At 46.6% G+C, this 26,636-nt stretch overlaps 1 protein-coding gene across 1 annotated transcript in view; it reads right to left on the minus strand.

Moving 5' to 3' along the window:
• Positions 1-26,636, minus strand: part of grin2da (glutamate receptor, ionotropic, N-methyl D-aspartate 2D, a) — a gene marked incomplete at both ends in the record, with an annotated part of 124,050 nt that overhangs the window by 65,203 nt on the left and 32,211 nt on the right. The window contains one exon of the mRNA XM_083645877.1: positions 8,093-8,246. Coding sequence (XP_083502003.1) covers positions 8,093-8,246 — 154 coding nt within the window. The remainder of the gene's footprint in view (positions 1-8,092; positions 8,247-26,636) is intronic.

Genomic DNA, 26,636 nt, shown 5'->3' on the forward strand with positions numbered 1-26,636 from the left:
TAACCCTAACCCTAACCCTAACCCTCTAACCCTAACCCTAACCCTAACCCTAACCCTAACCCTAACCCTAACCCTAAGCCCTCGTTCACACAGGACGCCGAACGTAAGCAGAACTGAAGCTTGAAGCAGACACAAGCTGAATGTACGCCTAACCGTTCACACAAGACGCCTTGTCTTTTCCTCTCAGTGCCTACTTTCACGCCTTGAACCTGCCCACAACTCCCGTTGACTTCATGCCTGGCTAAACCAAACTACACCCACTAGCTGCTAGCTAGCTACACTTTCATGCAGGAACTAGCTCGCAGCTAGTGGGTGTAGTTCGGTCTAAAGAAAATAGTTCCTACATGAAACTGAAAAGGTTTGTGGATTATCTTCAATAACCAGGTCATGATTTCTGGAAAGAGACATTGCTGTTGAGTTTTTCAAATGTATGTGTTTGTCGCTTTGAGCACCACAAGCCGAGTGCCATCCAGTTCCATTGCAGAGAAGGCAGACATCTCTACTGCCGATATCAAAATTCAGGCAACTAACACAAAACGATGTAGATGGATAAGTAGCACTACAGGTGAAAGGAAAAATATGTATTTTGGATTTTAGGGTGAGCTGTCCCTTTAAACAACGTATACATGCTGGTCCCTCATGCAGGATCATCAGCATACAACACGCTACACGCATCCAACACGTATGCAACATGCATCATGCAACACGTATGCAACATGCATCATGCAACACGTATGCAACATGCATCATGCAACACTACATTCAAACCCACAGAGATTTAGTTTAAATTCTAGTCAAGATCCAAAGATACCAAACATGTTGTGCTGAGTTACGGGGGGAGGGGGGATCTCAAGCAGATATAGAGCTTCGATCAGAGAGCCACCAGACTAATGCTTCCTTCCTTCTGCATTCACTCTTACTTCTTAGCCTCGTGTGTAGAATCAGTTCATTCTTACTTCTTAGCCTCGTGTGTAGAATCAGTTCTTGTAAAACTCTTTAAAGTGTTTTGTGAGCGCCATCTTTCCAGAATTCAGAATGTTCCTCCTCTCTCCCTCCCTCTCTCCCTCTCTCTCTCACTGTTGGTCCTTGCGTACTTGCCTTCTCCTCCCTTCCTCTCCCTCGGTGCTGTCTGTCTATAATGGGAGCTGGTTCAGTTGCTGTGCGTTCTCCTGAGGGAGCGTCTGTCACAAACAGTTGGTCTCTCCTCCCTCGCTCGCTTCGCTTTCTCCTCCTCACTTGATTCCCTCCTTCGCTTTCAATCTGTCCTCATGTCTTTCCCTCTGTCCTTCAATCTGTCCTCACGTCTTTCCCTCTGTCCTTCCTGCCGGTCCTCTGGGCTTCCTGACTTCCATCGCTTGTTCCCAGTTACCCCCCTCCACACACACACACACGCGCACACACACACGCACGCACAGACACACAGACACACACACACACACACACACACACACACATACACAGACGGACACGCATGCACACACACACACACACACATACATACATACACACACACATGCACGCACATACGCGCGCGCGCACACACACACACGTACACACACGGACACGCACACACACACACGTACACACACACACACACACACACACACACGCACACACACACGGACACGCACACGCACGCACACACACACACACACACACACACACACACACACACACACACACACACACACTATGGCATCATGTTCAGCCCTGTAGCACGGCAGTCTTAAGATAAAACGGCCCTGAGAGCCCCGCAGCACCATCCAACCGTGACATGTTCCACATTGTCTCCTAAATCTCCTCTGACAGACGGATAGATGTCCTCCTGTAGCTGTGTAAGTATGGAACAGATCTACTGTAGCTGTGTAAGTATGGAACAGATCTACTGTATAGCTGTGTAAGTATGGAACAGATCTACTGTAGCTGTGTAAGTATGGAACAGATCTACTGTAGCTGTGTAAGTATGGAACAGATCTACTGTAGCTGTGTAAGTATGGAACAGATCTACTGTAGCTGTGTAAGTATGGAACAGATCTACTGTAGCTGTATAAGTATGGAACAGATCTACTGTAGCTGTGTAAGTATGGAACAGATCTACTGTATAGCTGTGTAAGTATGGAACAGATCTACTGTAGCTGTGTAAGTATGGAACAGATCTACTGTAGCTGTGTAAGTATGGAACGGATCTACTGTATAGCTGTGTAAGTATGGAACAGATCTACTGTATAGCTGTGTAAGTATGGAACAGATCTACTGTAGCTGTGTAAGTATGGAACAGATCTACTGTAGCTGTGTAAGTATGGAACATATCTACTGTATAGCTGTGTAAGTATGGAACAGATCTACTGTAGCTGTGTAAGTATGGAACAGATCTACTGTAGCTGTGTAAGTATGGAACAGATCTACTGTAGCTGTATAAGTATGGAACAGATCTACTGTAGCTGTGTAAGTATGGAATGGATCTACTGTAGCTGTGTAAGTATGGAACAGATCTACTGTAGCTGTGTAAGTATGGAACAGATCTACTGTAGCTGTGTAAGTATGGAACAGATCTACTGTAGCTGTGTAAGTATGGAACAGATCTACTGTAGCTGTGTAAGTATGGAACAGATCTACTGTAGCTGTGTAAGTATGGAACAGATCTACTGTATAGCTGTGTAAGTATGGAACAGATCTACTGTAGCTGTGTAAGTATGGAATATATCTACTGTAGCTGTGTAAGTATGGAATGGATCTACTGTAGCTGTGTAAGTATGGAACAGATCTACTGTATAGCTGTGTAAGTATGGAACAGATCTACTGTATAGCTGTGTAAGTATGGAACAGATCTACTGTAGCTGTGTAAGTATGGAATAGATCTACTGTATAGCTGTGTAAGTATGGAACAGATCTACTGTAGCTGTGTAAGTATGGAATAGATCTACTGTAGCTGTGTAAGTATGGAACAGATCTACTGTAGCTGTGTAAGTATGGAACAGATCTACTGTATAGCTGTGTAAGTATGGAACATATCTACTGTATAGCTGTGTAAGTATGGAACAGATCTACTGTAGCTGTGTAAGTATGGAATAGATCTACTGTAGCTGTGTAAGTATGGAATGGATCTACTGTAGCTGTGTAAGTATGGAACAGATCTACTGTATAGCTGTGTAAGTATGGAACAGATATACTGTAGCTGTGTAAGTATGGAACAGATCTACTGTAGCTGTGTAAGTATGGAACAGTGTAAGTATGGAACAGATCTACTGTAGCTGTGTAAGTATGGAATAGATCTACTGTAGCTGTGTAAGTATGGAACAGATCTACTGTAGCTGTGTAAGTATGGAACAGATCTACTGTAGCTGTGTAAGTATGGAACAGATCTACTGTAGCTGTGTAAGTATGGAACAGATCTACTGTAGCTGTGTAAGTATGGAATAGATCTACTGTAGCTGTGTAAGTATGGAACAGATCTACTGTAGCTGTGTAAGTATGGAACAGATCTACTGTAGCTGTGTAAGTATGGAACAGATCTACTGTAGCTGTGTAAGTATGGAACAGATCTACTGTAGCTGTGTAAGTATGGAATAGATCTACTGTAGCTGTGTAAGTATGGAACAGATCTACTGTAGCTGTGTAAGTATGGAACAGATCTACTGTAGCTGTGTAAGTATGGAACAGATCTACTGTAGCTGTGCAAGTATGGAACAGATCTACTGTAGCTGTGTAAGTATGGAACAGATCTACTGTAGCTGTGTAAGTATGGAATGGGGGGGGCTTCTCTTGCAGGAGGAACTTCCAGTTGCAAGGCTGTATGGCGTGGAGATAGATCTAAATGCGAAGAATTGTTGACAAGTATTTTAAATGTACCCTGGCTTAAGTAGTAGTAAGGTGTTGAATCTGATAGCTGTGATTTTATTTGAGAATAGATTGTAAAATTGCACTTTGAACATATAAATACTTTGTTCATAAGGGCTTCTTTTATACAATGAAGAAGAGTGTTTGGAAGGTAACAGCAAAATGTGTGATAGTTAAAAGAATCATGTAAAATAGTTACACGGCTTTTGACTTCTGACATTTCAATCCGCGGTGCGGGAGATGCTATTTGCACCCCCTATTCACAAGCACAGCGCCACTCTTCAGCAGTGCACACAAGCAGAGAGAGAGAGAGAGAGAGAGAGAGAGAGGGAGGGAGGGAGAGAGGGAGGGAGAGATGGGAGGGAGAGAGAGGGAGGGAGAGATGGGAGAGCGAGAGAGGGAGGGAGAGATGGGAGAGAGAGAGAGGGAGGGAGAGATGGGAGGGAGAGAGAGGGAGGGAGAGATGGGAGGGAGAGAGAGGGAGGGAGAGATGGGAGAGAGAGAGAGGGAGGGAGAGATGGGGGGGGGAGAATCCCTTTCTTTCTCTCTTTATTTCATCTTCTTGGTGTTTTTTGGTCAGTCTTGGTCAGAGTGAAATGTTCTATGGTCTCTCCTGATTCTGAATGTACTGTAGCTGGTTGGTTTGATCAAGTAAAACTCTCTTTTTATACGGATCTTTTGAAACAACGTGCGGGCGAAGATGTACGGGCAATGAATGGAACACTGAATTGAACCATGCATGCATGATTAAGATAGTGTACAGAATACTCTTGAAGCTTACGCTCGTTACCCACGAGGGCCAAACGTTATTTCTCCTACAGTCTCTGTTCCATCTGTGCTTCTCTTTAGCTTGATGTGTGTTCATATCTGAAGCAGAGTACCTCCCTCCATCAAAGCCTTGCTCGCTCTCTAGCTCAACCTCTCTCTCTCTCTCTCTCTCTCTGTTCTTCATGTATGTATGTGACAGTGACTGGTGTCTTGTGTAACAAGTGAGGCCAAGGTTGTTCAGTTTTGTACAGATTATGAAGATGCATGTAAGCTTTCAAATGATGTGTCGTCCATTGAAAGCTGAAAATAGTTGAATAAGATGATGCTTCTTTGAGTTTTGGTGCTCCTAAAAGGAACATTCAGAGAATGTTTGCCCTGAACCATCTTTGTTTGTGAACACTTTATAAGAGTGATCCTAAAACTGAACACATTATAAGAGTGATCCTGAACCTGTTACAGTATATTGTGTTCTTTAACATCTAAACTTGCCTGATATCAGATTGTTCCTCTCTCCAAAAACAACAACAATCTTTTATCTTGATTTGTGCAATTTCACGGTTGCCTACTTGTTGCTCCTTTCAGACCGTATCACATATTTCTCTGTTATGCTCTCCCCCTCCCCCGCCCCCTTTCTCTCTCTCCCCCTCTCTCTCTCTCCCCCTCTTTCTCTCCCTATCTCCCCCTCTCTCTCTCTCTCTCTCTCTCCCCACTCTGTCTGTTCTCCCACTCTCTGTTTCTCCCCTCCTCTCTCTCCCCCCTCTCTGTCTCTCTCTCCCCCCCCCCCCTCTCTGTCTCTCTCTCTCTGTCTCTCTCTCCCCCCCCTCTCTCTCTCTCTCTCTCTCCCTCTATCTTCCTCAGCTCTCTCCTCCTCTCATCTCTCCATCTCTTCATGCTTGGAGACGTCTGGGATGCCTCTAAGGAGATTTGTCAAATAAATGTTATCTTGCGAGGGGCAGAGTTTGACTGAGATGCATGAGACTGCAGCTGCTTTCTTCCCTGTAAAGAAACAGTTCATTTGCATACTGAGAACTTTTCCCCCTCTCTGTCTGATTTTTTCTATTTTTATTGTATTTTATTGTATTTATTTGTTTATATCCAAAGGGCCTCGGCGGAGAGCAAAGACACACATCTAAAGTCAGGGAGGAAACCTTTGCTTTGAGATGAAAAGACACGGGGCTTGGGAATGACAAGGATCATTCCCATGGCACTGCACAGGGTTATGGAAGTTCTGCTATAAGGAAAGAGGTCTATCCTCCACCTCCAGATGTCTCCAGCAGCTACGATGGAGTTTGATGTGAGAAAATGTCTGAGGATGTAAAACATCCACGCGCAACGTCAGGTGTTGGTGTTAGTCCCTCAGAATCAAAGAGCCGCCATTTTGCACCAACAGACTCTCAATCATTATACAAGGAGAAATCCATATCCATCGTAGAAGAGGAGAGAGAGACCAGTTTCTCCACCACAGCTCCACCACACCAATGATGTCCATCTTTCTTGTACAGTCAATGTTTCTGCCTCATGATGTCAGGATATGTTTCTGCCTCATGATGTCAGGCTATGTTTCTGCCTCATGATGTCAGGATATGTTTCTGCCTCATGATGTCAGGCTATGTTTCTGCCTCATGATGTCAGGCTATGTTTCTGCCTCATGATGTCAGGATATGTTTCTGCCTCATGATGTCAGGATATGTTTCTGCCTCATGATGTCAGGCTATGTTTCTGCCTCATGATGTCAGGATATGTTTCTGCCTCATGATGTCAGGCTATGTTTCTGCCTCATGATGTCAGGATATGTTTCTGCCTCATGATGTCAGGATATGTTTCTGCCTCATGATGTCAGGATATGTTTCTGCCTCATGATGTCAGGATATGTTTCTGCCTCATGATGTCAGGATATGTTTCTGCCTCATGATGTCAGGATATGTTTCTGCCTCATGATGTCAGGATATGTTTCTGCCTCATGATGTCAGGCTATGTTTCTGCCTCATGATGTCAGGCTATGTTTCTGCCTCATGATGTCAGGATATGTTTCTGCCTCATGATGTCAGGATATGTTTCTGCCTCATAATGTCAGGATATGTTTCTGCCTCATGATTTCAGGCTATGTTTCTGCCTCATGATGTCAGGATATGTTTCTGCCTCATAATGTCAGGATATGTTTCTGCCTCATGATTTCAGGCTATGTTTCTGCCTCATGAGGCTATGTTTCTGCCTCATGATGTCAGGCTATGTTTCTGCCTCATGATGTCAGGATATGTTTCTGCCTCATGATGTCAGGCTATGTTTCTGCCTCATGATGTCAGGATATGTTTCTGCCTCATGATGTCAGGCTATGTTTCTGCCTCATGATGTCAGGCTATGTTTCTGCCTCATGATGTCAGGCTATGTTTCTGCCTCATGATGTCAGGATATGTTTCTGCCTCATGATGTCAGGCTATGTTTCTGCCTCATGATGTCAGGATATGTTTCTGCCTCATGATGTCAGGATATGTTTCTGCCTCATGATGTCAGGATATGTTTCTGCCTCATGATGTCAGGCTATGTTTCTGCCTCATGATGTCAGGATATGTTTCTGCCTCATGATGTCAGGATATGTTTCTGCCTCATGATGTCAGGATATGTTTCTGCCTCATGATGTCAGGCTATGTTTCTGCCTCATGATGTCAGGCTATGTTTCTGCCTCATGATGTCAGGATATGTTTCTGCCTCATGATGTCAGGATATGTTTCTGCCTCATGATGTTAGGATATGTTTCTGCCTCATAATGTCAGGCTATGGGAAGACCGACATGAGAGAACTGTGGGACCACAACTCCTTTTTGCTCCGTTCAGCCAAACTATTTCAGTTCAAAAACACAAATCATTAGGAGAGAGAGAGAGAGAGAGAGAAAGAAAGAGAGAGAAAGAGAGAGAGATAGAGAAAGAGAAAAAGAGAGAGATAAAGAGAGCAGGAAAGAGAGAGAGAGCGAGAGAGAAGGAAAGAGAGAGAGAGAGAGAGAGAGAGATGTAATTTGTGCTCCGGACAACTGATTGTGTTTTCCACATCTGGAATAAACAACCCGGCTAAAGCTCGTCCTCACACACGCTCCTCACACACACTCCATCATTTATGCTTACGAGCAGTTTGCTGGGGAATAAATTGGTTCTTTGAATAATAATTTAAGAAGAAGAATTTAGGGTTTCTTTTAACTTCTTTTGCTAAACTAATTTCAACTTTGAAAACACAATCTATAGACTGAGGCGAACTTGGTCAATACTGCATCAATTTCATTACTTAGTTCTACAAAAAAAACATACATTTAAAGAACAAAAGCCCACGTTACTTTGCTATATCTCTGGTTAAAACATACAAGTCATTTTTGAGAACAGAGCAGACAGGAGGAGCTCCTGAGCGTGGACATACTGTACATCAGTGGGTTGAGATTCTTCAGGGGCAAATATAATGACAATAGTGAACGGGCGAACGTGTGGAAATGGCGGCGACTCACCGAGGAAAGCGGAGGGCGACACGGTGCCGTTGCTACGGGAGACCATGACGCTGATGCCCGTCTCCACGAAGGGAACGGAGAACTCCACCACCTCCGAGCGCTCCTCGTTGATGGTTAGAGAGCCAATGGCCATGTCAGCCCTGTTGTTCACCACCTGCAACACAAGAGGGCTGTGGTTAGCGTGCGTGCGTGTGTGCGTGCGTGCGTGCGTGCGTGCGTGCGTGCGTGCGTGCGTGCGTGTGTGTGTGTGTGTGTGTGCGTGCGTGTGTATGTGTTTGTGTCACCCCATTTACACCTGGTATTAAAATGTGATCTGTATAAACTGTATAAACAGTCTGATCTTGCCTTTGCATTTAAAGCTGGTATTTTAATGCAGTGTCTCGTTATCCTATAGTTGAGATTGTCAGGTTCCCCGCATGTGCTTGCAAGCCCCAGAGGGCTAAAAGAAGAAACAGTTTTAATAGGAACATTTTTGCCAACCAAAACATGAAAGTATGTATTTAAATGTGCATGTCACGAGTTCAAATCCCTGCTCCTGTAGTGCTGTGTCATCTCTCTCTGTCTTCTTCTCTCCTCTCTTCTTCCTGTCTGCCTTAATTACTGAAATACTACAATGGTGAACTCTGCACTCTGCTAAAAAGCACCGCCTGGAGACGCTGCTACATACAGTAGATCAGGAAGGAGGGGGGGGGGGGGGGGTCGCACTGAAGGTGTTCTTTGAAAATAATGATCCAAGGTGCTCTTTAGGAATACTATATGTTGGGCCAGACATTTGGAGTGAACATTGATATGGTGTAAGGAACATGTATGTTGAATGCAAGACATTTGAGTGAAAACTAACTGTCTGTGTGGAGGCACAGTGAGAGACACAAACCCTCACATTCCAAGCACTCTGCCATTTGAGTTCACACACCTATGATAAAACGGCAGGGAAGCGAGCCATTCCTTTGTTATCGAAGATTGACAAAAGGACAGCCAACTCTCCTATCTGTAAGCGAGATAAGGTGAACCAATCGGTGTGCCTGAACCACAGCAAAGACACGCCCTGCACCCCACTATATGCAGGAGAAAGTCACCCAGACTTCAGTTCTAAGTAGCTGCACGCTGCAACAGGATCATCTGTACCACAGGGAGAGAGGGACAAGGCCCCACTCCTCTGGACCCAAGAATAGCATAGCCACCACCAGGCTAGTGCTACCTGCCCAGAGCTAAGCTAGCTCTGAGATCCTCTCCTCTCCTCTTCCGAAGCCGGCATCGCCGCCTCCCAGCAGACCAAAGGCGCCTCAGCTTGGCCCGCAGAGACCGACCGTCTGTTCCTCCCTCACCCCTCCTCTTCGTCTGGACAGCGGACGCGCATCCAGACCACCGTCTCCTCCCGCTGGGAAAGAGACCCCTGCAAACCGAACTCAAACTCGTGCACAGAGTAAGGGACTGGCTCTAATTTTTCCCTTTATTAGTTCGGGCAGAAGTTAGGATTGATTAGCATAAGAAGAACTGTTGTTAATATTGATTTAGTATTGTGAATTGATTTAATACTGTGAACGGAATGGTATGACTTGGAGCTATTTGTGACTGTATAAATGTGCATGAAACTGTGAATCTCTGAATGCTATTTAAGACCACCTCCGATCCTGCGTGAGCAGATCTAGGCATTAAGACAAACGGCACAATTCGTCACTAGTTAAATGCCAGCGCACAGCTGTAGTGGTGAATTGTGTCTGTTTCCCCTGCACTACTTTCTCATCCACGTGCACGCTCACATGCACGTGCTCACACACACACACACACACACACACACACACACACACACACACACACACACACACACACACACACACACACACTCACAGGGTCTTGTGGAGGCAGCCATGTTGTGATGCAACCAGTCTACCCCCTCTAAGACCTGACCTGAGTCCCCACACACACACACACACGCACACACACACACACACACACGCACTTCCATACCTACAGGTCAATGATTTGGAATGTGACTTAGTTATAGAAGAAATTCGTTGATTGTAATGCCCATATTCCTTTTTTATTTTACATAGAATAAATAGTGTCAGCTTTAATTGAATCCAACTGTTTCAGAGTGATTTTGTGGTATTGTGGTGAACCTCTGTTTAAGGATTTAGGACTTCACACTTCAGAGAGACTAACTGTGATTAAAGTTGGGTCCTGCGATCAAGCAGGTGGTGCCCCTAGGTTAATCCTTATCAAGGATTACATATTTGATATTTTAATAATTTTATGAAATATTAATAATTTTCGGATTATTAATATTTTATTTTACCCAACCAAATTTAATCCAAATAACGAGCACAACATTTGGAGCCCCGCCCGAGGCATCTTTCAAGCAGAATTTACCACAAATATCACAATTTTGACTGAAACACTGAGACTCCCAAATTGCATTGTGTATTCACTGTAAGCGTATGCCAAGCCTGCGGAACGCTGTAACCTCCAAAACAGCTTCCAGCCAGAACGAGCGGAGCCAGATAGAACTACCACCGTTCAAACTGACACAGACTAAATCTAACACAGACTAAATCTAACACAGACTAAATCTAACACAGTTCAATCGTTTTGATTTAATAACCCCTTATTTCAAGCGTGTATAACTGCTAAACTCCTAAAATTAGGCAACTAGAGTTGAATTAAAACCTGCTTATATTTAAAATTCAACCACAGGACTTTCGCAAACACAGTTTGACTATAAGCCTATTTACGTTTGCCTCTCAAGTCAAGTTATTTGACATTCAAGCTACAGGTACGAGCTCCACCTAAAGCTTAAGAAAAGTGCACTGACCAGCAGGTAAGATGTCAGAGCACAACAGCCAGAGTGCTGCTGCAGAGCACTCGGCCTCGCCCGACCAGCTGCTACATGAAGCGCTCATGACAGCAGTTCCTCCGGAGAGAGGACAGATCGAATATCTGCGGAAGCTCACAGAATCAGAATGTGAGAAAATGTTGGAAGGAAAAGCAGCCGCCATGAAAAGTGCAGGTACGGTAAACTGCACCATGCTGTCAGAGCTGCTTTATCTCGTTCTCCACAGAGAAACCTTTCACAGAAAAACCAACACACAGCTGCATAACCGAGCAACTGAGTTGGACAGGCAAAATGCGTGCCTGGAGGTCTCATACGAAGACCAAGTGAGGACAATCCAGGACTTGGAAAAGAAACTGCGAGCAGCCCACGCAGATTCTGAGGAAGAGGGTGATGGAGAGGGAGGCAATGACGGTAAGCGTGAAACCGACAATCCTCCGTTCTCGTCCACCCCCCACCAGGTCCCAGGAGAAGAGAGGCAGGTAAGTCTGCCTCCACAAGCGTCCTCATCGCACGGCGTCCAGACGCCGGCTGCCCCGCGTAACGGGTTCGGTAGTGGAGCCGAACCCTCGCCATACGACATCGACACGCCCGTCGTACTCGGGTCCCAGCCCAGTGAGGCCAGGGGACCCAATATGCTTTATCTTGTCCTCCACAGAGAAACCTCTCACAGGAAAACCAACGCACAGCTGCACCAACGAGCAGCTGAGTTGGACCTAGAGAGCGAGGAGGAGAAAAGAAAAACAGGTAGGTATGGAGCCAACCAGCTTGCGTGTTCGTTCCCTCACCGACAGGTCCATAACCAGGGGCCACAGGTAAGCCCGCCTCCACAGGTATCCTCATCCCACGTTGCCCAGACGCCTGCTGCACCAGCGCTACCGCGCAACGGGTCCGGTGGTGAGGTCGAACCCTCACTATATACCATAGACACGCCCGCCGTGCCCGAGTCCCAGCCCAGGGGGGTCAGGGGACCCCACCTCCCATACGAGTCCACGCTCGTAAGGCCGTCGCATAGGCATGAACAAGGGGGGTCGCTAACCCGTGAGAGTGGCCACAAAAAGGCCGCCGGGGGACAACCACACTTCAAGGACAGTAGGACCGAAGTCTCCCCCCCACCAGAGGAGGGGGGGAATAGATACAGGCGCGACCATTCCCCGCACCCATGCCCGGACGACTGCCCCCCGCCCACAGGGCGGCGGGCAGACGACCGCTGGGGCAACGAACGCCGCACCGACCGCCCGGACGACTGCCTCCCGCCCACAGGGCGGCGGGCAGACGACCGCTGGGGCAACGAACGCCACACCGACCGCCCGGACGACTGCCCCCCGCCCACAGGGCGGCGGACAGACGACCGCTGGGGCGACGAACGCCACGCCAACTCCCACCCACGGGAGGAGCGACGTCGGCATGGCCAGGAGAGTAAGAGGAGCGAAGGCTACTACCAAGAGACGCCCCTCCTCTTCTCGGGTCACATGGGGCGTGGCCTATGGGCAGACGACCACAACGACTCATCGTCGTCCGACTCCGAGCCAGCGTTCACCGCGCGGGAAAGAGATGTCCGTGACCGGCGAATCGAGTCCTTCGCCAGGGACATAGAACGTTTTGACCCGGCGCACCGTGCCGCCAACATCGATCGGTACCTACGAGACGTCAATCGCTACCTCACCAACTTGGAGCGACCTACCACGCGTGAGAGACTCTGGCTGGTCTGGAAGACCACCACGAGCACCGTCCGCGATTTCATAGACGTACTTCCCAGTCGGACTCAAAAGAGCTACCGACTCGTCTGCCGGGCCCTCCGACAGGAGTACCGCCCATACTCTGACCCGATCATCGCGCGAAGGGCCGCCGAGGCCATCAAACAGAGAGTAGACGAAGATCCCAGAGAGTACTTCAGGCGCTTGTCAGCAGCCTACTTCCAGGGTAGAGGCCCCCCCATCGGGGGGGGGGAGGGAGATAGGGATTTCCTCCTCACGTACATGTCAAACCTGCACGAGAGCATACGCTCCGGTGTAGAAACTCATTGTAGGCTCCTCCAGTCCACACTGAGCTATACGCGACAGTATGCACAGTTGGCATGGGAAGCACGACCCAAGCCAACCAGGAAACACCTAGAGAGCCCCCAAGCCTACTCAGTGGAAGACTACTCTGATGAAGAGGAAGCCCAGCGTAGAGCAGTTTACAGCGTAGAGAAGCCAGTACCTGACCGTCTCACCCTAGAGGGCGACGAGGTGCCCCAGGTCCGGAAGCCAATCGCTCCTCGACGCCCTGCACCCTCACACTTAAAAGACAGACAGCCCAGCCATCGAGGTAGGGGTAGGAAGCAGGGAAAGGGGGGGAGACCCAACCAGGGACGGCCCTGGCAGAACCAGGAGTGGGAACGAAGTCAGCCAGGGAACTCCTACCACCCCAGTCAAGGACGGTCCTGGTACAACCAGGACTGGGTACAGAACCAGTCAGGGAACTCTTACTACCCCAGTCAGGGACGCCCCTGGCAGAACCAGGACCAGTCAGGTAAGAAATCACACAAACCCAACCAGCATAAGAACCAGTCAGGGAGCGACACCGACGGTAGGGACAGGCGAACAACCGCGGAAGACCAGTCGACCCGACTGCTGAACGCTTTAGCTGACACGGTAAAGATGTTCTTTGATAAAGACAAACCAGCTGGCTCCCCGCCGGAGCCAGACAAAACCCCGGTCGCATGACTTGGGGGGGAACCTCCGCCACCTGCCAAAGTTCGCTTTGTCAACAGGCGGAGGGGACCCCGAAGAACCAGATCCCTTCCTAAGTCTCCTTCTCAGGCTTCACCAAACCGTCCTACTCTAACTTTCATGGGCAACCTTGTCCGCAAGGGCAACGCCCATCGTATCTACACCCCAGTGGTGGTAGGGGGGTGCACTCGCACCCTCGCCTTAGTGGACACAGGAGCCTCCATCAGCTTGATGAGTGCCAACACCTTCGAGAAGGTCTGCATAGCCATGCACGCCACCAATAGGCCACCTCGGATCGAGCCTTGTGATGTTAGCATCACCAGCTACACACAAGACCAAACCCCCATTGCTGAGCGTGCTCTGCTGGACATCACCTTCCAGGGGATGACTATACGCCACCCCATTCACATCAGCCCTCTCGATACCGAACCGCTTCTCATTGGCCAGGATCTCCTGGACCGGCTAGTCCCAATCATCGACTGCTCCAGCAATCGCATTTGGGCTCAGGTTCAAACGCCAAAGCCATGGGCGTCACCTGGCCGCCAGCCTAGCACAGACAGACAAGTCGCTGTCATCAAGGAAGCTGGAACGTCGCTGCCGGCACGCAACGTTTCCACCGCTAGCCCCGAGCTGTACCGCCGCCTGTGCAAACAGGAGCGACTGCTCCCCGCATTCTCCGCAAACGAAACCCGCGCGTCAGTTCCCGCTCGAACCGCGAAGGTTCCCGTACGCCTGGCCATCAGCCCGGGACAGAAACTGCCCGGCAGGCAGGCATTCTCCCAGCCGTTGCCCCGGCACAGAGAACAAAACATGACGATGCGCGGCACTCCTTTCTTTAAGTTGGACAATCGTTCAACCAACACTCTGGTGCAGAACCCGACGCATGCACCTGACCCAGCGCTGATGCGGCAGCCACTGGGAGTGTCAGTTAACAACTCGTACACACCTCCAAAGGGGGGGGGGCAAGCCCCACCACAGGGGTAGTGAACGAGACTTAGTAGGGTAGCCAGGATAGGTGCATGTCCACTCACTCCGCCAGTATGCACTAACCACTAACCTAGGCTACATAGAGCCCTACTGCCAGTAACTCAGACTCAACCTCCATGCCTTACAGACTCTAACCAGCGTAGTACGAGAGGACAAGACCTATGTGCACGTGACCAGAGACTTGACACAAGACCTTACAGGGAGATATCCTCCTCAGTCACCAGTCTGAGTGGGGGTAACATACCCCCTACCTAGTCTCCCTATCTCTGGTTGAACAAATCTTAAAATCCGCCACGACCACCGTGGCCTAGCCCTCTCAGGTACACTTGGCATACAGTCTTGGCAGTGCAATCCCAATTTTCATAGATCCACCGCATCTAGAAATAGGATTCCTTGTCAACCTACCAATCATTGAACCGCAGAACATGTAGGCTAAAACACTGTCACACAACCGCTATGACACAGTCACTAAACTGAGCCTATGAATCAGACGGTCTTCTACACGGTCCCCCGAGGGACCAAACTACTCTAGTTCAGCCCCAAGGCAACTGGACCCCCATTCACCAAACATGTAACCAGGTCATTACACTACCTCACACTCCTTCTCTCCCTTCCCCTTATGCAAATCGTGTAAAAACGAAGAGCTAAGTGACCAAGACAGAGAACCGGGCCCAGGCCCTGCCTAAGAAACTTGAAGTATGACAATCTGAATGTATTGCTTCGTGTGATGTAGACTAGTATGACAATCGGAATGTATTGTTTGTGTGATATAGTATAGGATGACAATCTGAATGTATTGTTTGTGTGATATAGAATGATAGAATAGCTTGAGAAAAGTCCTGCCCGGACACAGGTGATCTGCCCGGACTTGAGCCCACATAGGACCACATAGCGTAGGACCTAACGAACTTGCTCCTTTCAGCCTCACGGACTAGGCAACCAATGGGTTGCCACCCGCAGGCCGCATGGCCCTGGAGATGCTTTAAAGACTGTGCCAGAACACACCCTTTCAACCATCGGGGGGATGTTGGGCCAGACATTTGGAGTGAACATTGATATGGTGTAAGGAACATGTATGTTGAATGCAAGACATTTGAGTGAAAACTAACTGTCTGTGTGGAGGCACAGTGAGAGACACAAACCCTCACATTCCAAGCACTCTGCCATTTGAGTTCACACACCTATGATAAAACGGCAGGGAAGCGAGCCATTCCTTTGTTATCGAAGATTGACAAAAGGACAGCCAACTCTCCTATCTGTAAGCGAGATAAGGTGAACCAATCGGTGTGCCTGAACCACAGCAAAGACACGCCCTGCACCCCACTATATGCAGGAGAAAGTCACCCAGACTTCAGTTCTAAGTAGCTGCACGCTGCAACAGGATCATCTGTACCACAGGGAGAGAGGGACAAGGCCCCACTCCTCTGGACCCAAGAATAGCATAGCCACCACCAGGCTAGTGCTACCTGCCCAGAGCTAAGCTAGCTCTGAGATCCTCTCCTCTCCTCTTCCGAAGCCGGCATCGCCGCCTCCCAGCAGACCAAAGGCGCCTCAGCTTGGCCCGCAGAGACCGACCGTCTGTTCCTCCCTCACCCCTCCTCTTCGTCTGGACAGCGGACGCGCATCCAGACCACCGTCTCCTCCCGCTGGGAAAGAGACCCCTGCAAACCGAACTCAAACTCGTGCACAGAGTAAGGGACTGGCTCTAATTTTTCCCTTTATTAGTTCGGGCAGAAGTTAGGATTGATTAGCATAAGAAGAACTGTTGTTAATATTGATTTAGTATTGTGAATTGATTTAATACTGTGAACGGAATGGTATGACTTGGAGCTATTTGTGACTGTATAAATGTGCATGAAACTGTGAATCTCTGAATGCTATTTAAGACCACCTCCGATCCTGCGTGAGCAGATCTAGGCATTAAGACAAACGGCACAATTCGTCACTAGTTAAATGCCAGCGCACAGCTGTAGTGGTGAATTGTGTCTGTTTCCCCTGCACTACTTTCTCATCCACGTGCACGCTCACATGCACGTGCTCACACACACACACACACACACACACACACACACACACACACACACACACACACACACACACACACACACACACTCACAGGGTCTTGTGGAGGCAGCCATGTTGTGATGCAACCAGTCTACCCCCTCTAAGACCTGACCTGAGTCCCCACACACACACACACACGCACACACACACACACACACACGCACTTCCATACCTACAGGTCAATGATTTGGAATGTGACTTAGTTATAGAAGAAATTCGTTGATTGTAATGCCCATATTCCTTTTTTATTTTACATAGAATAAATAGTGTCAGCTTTAATTGAATCCAACTGTTTCAGAGTGATTTTGTGGTATTGTGGTGAACCTCTGTTTAAGGATTTAGGACTTCACACTTCAGAGAGACTAACTGTGATTAAAGTTGGGTCCTGCGATCAAGCAGGTGGTGCCCCTAGGTTAATCCTTATCAAGGATTACATATTTGATATTTTAATAATTTTATGAAATATTAATAATTTTCGGATTATTAATATTTTATTTTACCCAACCAAATTTAATCCAAATAACGAGCACAACATATATCTTAAAGAAAAAGTTAAATTCATAAGTTTAGTGAACTGGATGAAACGTCGCACGTGTTTGCTTTTGTTTCAAGCCGTGCAGCATTTATCACTGGCCTGTGTTCTTCCAAGAGTTGAGCTGAATGTTTTTAATTAATTGGATTCTTCAATTACAGTGTGCTACTTTAAAAGCCTCTTCTTCAAGGTCATCATCCCTGTCACATCTCTAAACGTAATGCCTGACTGCAGCATCATCACAGTCACATCTCTAAACGTAATGCCTGACTGCAGCATCATCACAGTCACATCTCTAAACTTAATGCCTGACTGCAGCATCATCACAGTCACATCTCTAAACGTAATGCCTGACTGCAGCATCATCACAGTCACATCTCTAAACTTAATGCCTGACTGCAGCATCATCACAGTCACATCTCTAAACTTAATACCTGACTGCAGCATCATCACAGTCACATCTCTAAACGTAATGCCTGACTGCAGCATCATCACAGTCACATCTCTAAACGTAATGCCTGACTGCAGCATCATCACAGTCACATCTCTAAACTTAATGCCTGACTGCAGCATCATCACAGTCACATCTCTAAACTTAATGCCTGACTGCAGCATCATCACAGTCACATCTCTAAACGTAATGCCTGACTGCAGCATCATCACAGTCACATCTCTAAACGTAATGCCTGACTGCAGCATCATCACAGTCACATCTCTAAACTTAATGCCTGACTGCAGCATCATCACAATCACATCTCTAAACGTAATGCCTGACTGCAGCATCATCACAGTCACATCTCTAAACTTAATGCCTGACTGCAGCATCATCACAGTCACATCTCTAAACGTAATGCCTGACTGCAGCATCATCACAGTCACATCTCTAAACGTAATGCCTGACTGCAGAATCATCACAGTCACATCTCTAAACTTAATGCCTGACTGCAGCATCATCACAGTCACATCTTTAAACGTAATGCCTGACTGCAGCATCAAAGTCACATCTCTAAACGTAATGCCTGACTGCAGCATCATCACAGTCACATCTCTAAACTTAATGCCTGACTGCAGCATCATCACAGTCACATCTCTAAACTTTAAGCCTGACTGCAGCATACTCACAGTCACATCTCTAAACTTAATTCCTGACTGCAGCATCATCACAGTCACATCTCTAAACGTAATGCCTGACTGCAGCATCATCACAGTCACATCTCTAAACGTAATGCCTGACTGCAGCATCATCACAGTCACATCTCTAAACGTATTGCCTGACTTCAGCATCATCACAGTCACATCTCTAAACTTAATGTCTGACTGCAGCATCATCACAGTCACATGTCTCAACGTATTGCCTGACTGCAGCATCATCACAGTCACATCTCTAAACTTAATGCCTGACTGCAGCATCATCACAGTCACATCTCTAAACTTAATGCCTGACTGCAGCATCATCACAGTCACATCTCTAAACTTAATGCCTGACTACAGCATCATCACAGTCACATCTCTAAACGTAATGCCTGACTGCAGCATCATCACAGTCACATCTCTAAACTTATTGCCTGACTTCAGCATCATCACAGTCACATCTCTAAACGTAATGCCTGACTGCAGCATCATCACAGTCACATCTCTAAACTTAATGCCTGACTGCAGCATCATCACAGTCACATCTCTAAACGTAATGCCTGACTGCAGCATCATCACAGTCACATCTCTAAACTTAATGCCTGACTGCAGCATCATCACAGTCACATCTCTAAACGTAATGCCTGACTGCAGCATCATCACAGTCACATCTCTAAACTTAATGCCTGACTGCAGCATCATCACAGTCACATCTCTAAACTTAATGCCTGACTGCAGCATCATCACAGTCACATCTCTAAACGTAATGCCTGACTGCAGCATCATCAAAGTCACATCTCTAAACTTAATGCCTGACTGCAGCATCATCACAGTCACATCTCTAAACGTAATGCCTGACTGCAGCATCATCACAGTCACATCTCTAAACTTAATGCCTGACTGCAGCATCATCACAGTCACATCTCTAAACGTAATGCCTGACTGCAGCATCATCACAGTCACATCTCTAAACTTAATGCCTGACTGCAGCATCATCACAGTCACATCTCTAAACATAATGCCTGACTGCAGCATCATCACAGTCACATCTCTAAACGTAATGCCTGACTGCAGCATCATCACAGTCACATCTCTAAAATTAATGCCTGACTGCAGCATCATCACAGTCACATCTCTAAACTTTAAGCCTGACTGCAGCATACTCACAGTCACATCTCTAAACTTAATTCCTGACTGCAGCATCATCACAGTCACATCTCTAAACGTAATGCCTGACTGCAGCATCATCACAGTCACATCTCTAAACGTAATGCCTGACTGCAGCATCATCACAGTCACATCTCTAAACGTATTGCCTGACTTCAGCATCATCACAGTCACATCTCTAAACTTAATGCCTGACTGCAGCATCATCACAGTCACATCTTTAAACGTAATGCCTGACTGCAGCATCAAAGTCACATCTCTAAACGTAATGCCTGACTGCAGCATCATCACAGTCACATCTCTAAACTTAATGCCTGACTGCAGCATCATCACAGTCACATCTCTAAACTTTAAGCCTGACTGCAGCATACTCACAGTCACATCTCTAAACTTAATTCCTGACTGCAGCATCATCACAGTCACATCTCTAAACGTAATGCCTGACTGCAGCATCATCACAGTCACATCTCTAAACGTAATGCCTGACTGCAGCATCATCACAGTCACATCTCTAAACGTATTGCCTGACTTCAGCATCATCACAGTCACATCTCTAAACTTAATGTCTGACTGCAGCATCATCACAGTCACATGTCTCAACGTATTGCCTGACTGCAGCATCATCACAGTCACATCTCTAAACTTAATGCCTGACTGCAGCATCATCACAGTCACATCTCTAAACTTAATGCCTGACTGCAGCATCATCACAGTCACATCTCTAAACTTAATGCCTGACTACAGCATCATCACAGTCACATCTCTAAACGTAATGCCTGACTGCAGCATCATCACAGTCACATCTCTAAACTTATTGCCTGACTTCAGCATCATCACAGTCACATCTCTAAACGTAATGCCTGACTGCAGCATCATCACAGTCACATCTCTAAACTTAATGCCTGACTGCAGCATCATCACAGTCACATCTCTAAACGTAATGCCTGACTGCAGCATCATCACAGTCACATCTCTAAACTTAATGCCTGACTGCAGCATCATCACAGTCACATCTCTAAACGTAATGCCTGACTGCAGCATCATCACAGTCACATCTCTAAACTTAATGCCTGACTGCAGCATCATCACAGTCACATCTCTAAACTTAATGCCTGACTGCAGCATCATCACAGTCACATCTCTAAACGTAATGCCTGACTGCAGCATCATCAAAGTCACATCTCTAAACTTAATGCCTGACTGCAGCATCATCACAGTCACATCTCTAAACGTAATGCCTGACTGCAGCATCATCACAGTCACATCTCTAAACTTAATGCCTGACTGCAGCATCATCACAGTCACATCTCTAAACGTAATGCCTGACTGCAGCATCATCACAGTCACATCTCTAAACTTAATGCCTGACTGCAGCATCATCACAGTCACATCTCTAAACATAATGCCTGACTGCAGCATCATCACAGTCACATCTCTAAACGTAATGCCTGACTGCAGCATCATCACAGTCACATCTCTAAACGTAATGCCTGACTGCAGCATCATCACAGTCACATCTCTAAACGTAATGCCTGATTGCAGCATCATCAAAGTCACATCTCTAAACGTAATGCCTGACTGCAGCATCATCACAGTCACATCTCTAAACGTAATGCCTGACTGCAGCATCATCACAGTCACATCTCTAAACGTAATGCCTGACTGCAGCATCATCACAGTCACATCTCTAAACGTAATGCCTGACTGCAGCATCATCACAGTCACATCTCTAAACATAATGCCTGACTGCAGCATCATCACAGTCACATCTCTAAACGTAATGCCTGACTGCAGCATCATCACAGTCACATCTCTAAACTTAATGCCTGACTGCAGCATCATCACAGTCACATCTCTAAACGTAATGCCTGACTGCAGCATCATCACAGTCACATCTCTAAACTTAATGCCTGACTGCAGCATCATCACAGTCACATCTCTAAACTTAATGCCTGACTGCAGCATCATCACAGTCACATCTCTAAACGTAATGCCTGACTGCAGCATCATCACAGTCACATCTCTCGATTAATCACCATATTAAAAAAAACAGCTTTTGACATACAGAATAGAAAATACAAAATGATTTACACCTGTCTTTAGGCCTATACTCAACAACTAAATCCACAAACGTCCTGTATTAGCTGTCATTGTGCTTGTAAACGTGCTGTATTTCAACATTGTACTACAATGTTTATACTGAATACTGTGGTCTTTTTGGGTGTAATGCTCCTACACTGGACTCAATGTTTATAATGAATACTGTGGTATGCAAATTAGTGTGTGATGTCATCTAGCGACTTCTAGCAACTTTCTGCGCAACCAATAGTGACTTTCCTTGGAAAAGAGTTGGCAACACTGGTGGTGGCTTATAGGCAGGTTTTGCGCTTTTTGGAGCATTTGGAGCTGGCATTTCTTGCCAGCCAACAACAATCACTCCCAGATACTTACTGCGTTCAATTCAATGACTTCATTCATTACAAATATAATCAAGTAAATATCAGGCGGGGTAGCAGCACCTGGGACGCTCCCATTCAGGAAGTGCTGAGTAATTAATACATAGCATCATACCAGCATGCTTCAGTCAGCAGCAGCACTAAGGAGCATAGGAAATGACTGCCTGACTAGGAAGCATTCATGTAAGGAAGCAGGACAAAAAGTGCACGGCTGAATGACATTCTGAGAAATAGCAGAAATGATTGGCCAACTAGTCTTTCATTGCAGGCACAAGGCAGGGTTTCAGGCCCCCTGCTGCTCAATCTTCACCCCCACTGCTCCAAAATAATATGGAATTAGAGCTGCCGCGATATTGACTTTTTCCATAGCGCACAAATTGGCAGAGCCAATCAAACCGTTGCGGTAACCGCAAAAAAAAAGGGGTGGGGGGGTACTTTTTTGCAGTGTACTGAGTGCACTATGCCTGATAGCTGAGGATTATACTGGAAATAAAAGCTATTTGCAGCATTGTAACGTTACTGAAATGACTGATCAGCGTGCCGCGCACCTGGCCGTGCACCTGCATTATATTATTATTATTGTATATTTTTTAGTTTTGGATAGAAGCAATTATCGCCTCGGGGGAACAGTGAATGCCTAAGGACATGACATTGTAAAACATATTGGGTCTTTACTCCGCTGTGTGCGCACACACGCACGTGCGTGCATGTGTGTGTGTGTGTGCACGTGCGCACAATTGTCTATTGCCATAATTAACTCACTTAATGAGTTACTGACAGAAGCTGGGCAGGAGGCAGTTGGGGAGAGAGAGAGGGAGAGAGAGGGAGGGAGAGAGAGAGAGAGAGAGAGAGAGAGAGAGAGAGGGAGAGAGAGAGAGAGAGAAAGGGGAGACAGCGAGAGAGCAATCTCCAAGACCTATCTGGGACAGTAGTAGCCTTGTAAACAACAGCATCAGGCATCTTTGCGATGCTGCTTGGTTGACACTTACACACACACACACACACACATACACACACACACACACAGGCACACACGCACACACACACACACACACACACACACATACACGCACATACGCATACACACAGGCACGCACACATTCACACACACATGCACACACACACATTCACAGTTGTTTGTACACAAACAGCACATGTGCACATACACGTGCACACACACAAAAACAAACACTCACTCGCATGCATACATTACATAAGCAAACACACATACACACACACACACACACACACACACACAATGCTAGCAGAGACCGGAAAAAAGTAGCTTGTTATCCTAGCTTCTTCTTTTTTTGGCATGTTTTGTGTGTGTGTGTGTGTGTGTGTGTGTGTGTGTGTGTGTGTGTGTGTGTGTGTGTGTGTGTGTGTGTGAGTGTGTGTGTGTGTGTGTGTGTGTGTGTGTGTGTGTGTGTGTGTGTGTGTGTGTGGAGGGGGGGTGGGTTGTTATCTGGAGGAAACCACCCAAAAAATCTACTAATACTTGGGGGGACAAAGGGAAAAGATATATTTTTTGGAAGTAGCTCTCATCCTAAGAAAGGTTCGGGCACCCCTGCACTAAATACACTAAACACTAAATAGACTGCAGGATTAACACAGGCGACTCACTTCTAGAATTGACATTTTCATATTCACGTACTGTACAGTACCTGCTCAGTGCATTATACATATGCCGAATCGAAGAGTGGCGCCTGCTGGTAATCCATTATATGGTGTAGCTTTAAATGAATAAATGTGTTTCATAGAGCTCTGCCTTCTTGAAGGTTGTCTTGAAGGTTGCTGCCTTCAACACAACGGCACGATACGTATCGAGTGTAATCAGCAGAGGCAGAGAGCACAACTGCTTGTGCCGTCATGACCAACTCCTCATATTCGCATGGATGGAAACGCGCATAATTTCACGTTTTCTTTTGCAGATTTTCTGAAAATGTGCTATACATTTGGAGGGAAACCCAACTACTCTCTCTCTCTCTCTCTCTCTCTCTCTCTCTCGGCCCTGCTCTCTGAGGGTGATTTCTCACTGGGAACGATTGCTTTCGTTCGGTTCCGTTCCGCACCCGGGCACGATTGCCCCCACCCCCCCCCCCCTCTCCCCCGCTGGTCAGCTTTCACATTACAACATTTCTTCCACGCTCGGAAATGGAACAGAGTGCACTTGTGTCATCAACTACGCCTGGAGTGCATCCTCGCCCGTGTGTTGTCAATGTGGTTCGGAACGGTTGGCGTTCACATTCACAAGTGTTCCGTTCCCGGGCACGCCAAAGCGTTCCTCAGACCACCTGTGACGCAACGTTCACACTCATCAAATGTACCGCATTGATCCTTCGTTGGGCTACATGCATTTGCCCCTCCTCTTGCCCTCATACAGGCTGATATGGGTTGGGAACCGGTGGAGATTAGACTAAAGGGAGAAATGATACAGCTGTGGAACCGCTTCATTAATATGCCAGAGAGTAGGTTAACAAAGAAGGTCTTCAACTGGGACAAGGCTCACAGTCACCCCTGGATAAAGGACATTTGTTCTACTCTTAGAGAGGCAGACCTGGCATATATTTTTCACAACATGCTTTGCTGTAATGTTAATATGTTGAAACAAAAGTTATCTCTTAATTACAGAGAGGGATGGGCAAACGACATATGGTCTAAACCTAAGCTTAGATCATATGTTCAGATGAAGCAGCGTTTTGGTCCTGAGCCCTATGTCACTTCCTTTCTAACCAGAAACCAGAGGTCTTTATGTGCTCAGCTGAGAATTGGTATCCTGCCTCTTGCCATTGAAGTAGGGCGGTTCACAGCTATACCAGAAGAGAACAGGATATGCAATGTGTCTGTGATCTAAAAGATGTTGAACTTCATGTTTTATTGTACTTTATATGATGATTTGAGAATTTCCTTATTTGACGAAATACAAAAGCAAAGACCTGAGCTCTTCTGGGCAGATGATGGCCAGAAGTTGGAGTGGTTGTTTAAGACTGAGGTATTTAAGACTGCTAACTTTATCTCTAGGGCCTGGAATAGAAGGCAAGCACAGCTCTTTAACTCATTGAGTGCCAAGGACGAGTATGTTCGTCAATTCGTTTAGTAACGTAGAGTGCCAAGGACGAGTATGTTCGTCAATTGCGTTTTTTGACGGTGGGACGTGGATCAAAACCTCAGGCATCTCCTGTACAAATATTGTAGCTATTGAAGGTGTATAACCTATTTTACGGACTCATTAGACAGTGCTCTCCAGATTAGAGAAAGGTCCGGAAAACAGCGTTGGCTGCGAACAGCAGTCAATCCGCGCCCACAACTGAGCCTCTCTGTCTCTGTCTGTCTGTCTGCATAGTTTCTCCACACGATTAGCCGCCAGAAAGGCAGCACCCGACGCCGAAGGGTTTGCTGCAGTCCGGTTTGGCATTTCCGTGTCGCGCTGGGAGCCGCCGCACAAAAACGGAGCGCTCCGAAAATAGACTGGGTGCGTGTTAGGCTGTGTGTTAGTGTGGGGAGGAGTTTGCAGCTGAGGGGGGGAGAGGGGGGTGGGGCACACAGGGCACCACACAACTACACCACGTCACTACATCAGAAAATATTAGCTTCAGACTCAGTGAATGTGCTTGAAATGCTTCATTTCACAAAAGGCGGAATAACTCAGCTTCTAATTTGAAACGTGTCTTTTTGCTCAAAACAACCTATCTTCTCCGGCTCATAACTAAAGAACGGAAAATGGTATCAATAAACTTTTTTTTGCAGATAATAGAAGAAAGTCTCATCGTTCTTTGTGCGTGTTCGGGGTTTACATATCACACAATATTCTGTGGGCCTCGAGAAATCACTGAAAACGCTCTGAAACTCTGGCACTGGGAGCGTCCGTTCTCCAAAAGTGGCTGGCACACCTGAACTAGGTTCAGGCTGTGGTTTTCATGCTGTACAACTTTACCGTATGTATTTTGGGTGTTTTTGTTGGTTTTATGTTTGATCATTGTGTGTTTAAATGAGGAACAGTAAAAGTGTCCTGTAAGCCCATGTGGGCTGGGCTTCATTCGAAGCATGACACTTAAATAAAGAAAATCAATCAATCAATCAATCATGTACCGCATCAAGTGTGCTCAGGAACGGTACCGGGGCACCAGTGAGAAAGCACCCTTACTCTCTCTCCCGCTCTCTCTTTCCATCTCTCTCACTTACTCTCTCTCCCACTCTGTCTTTCTCTCTAGCCGTTACTCCGGTTAGAGCCTACTAATCTTTCTGACAGCCCCACTCCTTATTTTCTCTCTTCCTCTTCCTGTCTCGCTGGCTCTCAGTTTAAAAGGATTTAAGGGAGGATAAAAGGAATTTTCATGGGAGCTCTTGACTCAAACGCTCTTTGTAAACACAACAAAACAAAAATAGAATAAGAAAATCAAAGGGTGGTAGGGTGGAAAATTAAAGAAAGAATACGTCAGCGATCAAGACCGCTAAAATAAACTGCCAGAGGAAATGCGATCAGTGAGCCATGTCTTCTTTCAAGTTAAATATGCATTTTCATAAAGTTCTAGTTAACTCTGAACTTCATGTTGCATGGCCTGCTTTGCAGAAGTGTCTGTTGTCATGTTGGCTTTGTGGTTTTATTTTTTAGTGTTCTGTAACTAAAAGTACTATACAGATAATACTTATTGTAGTATTAAAG

This window comes from Poromitra crassiceps (genome assembly GCF_964638095.1).
Source record: "Poromitra crassiceps genome assembly, chromosome: 11".
Taxonomy (NCBI): domain Eukaryota; kingdom Metazoa; phylum Chordata; class Actinopteri; order Beryciformes; family Melamphaidae; genus Poromitra; species Poromitra crassiceps.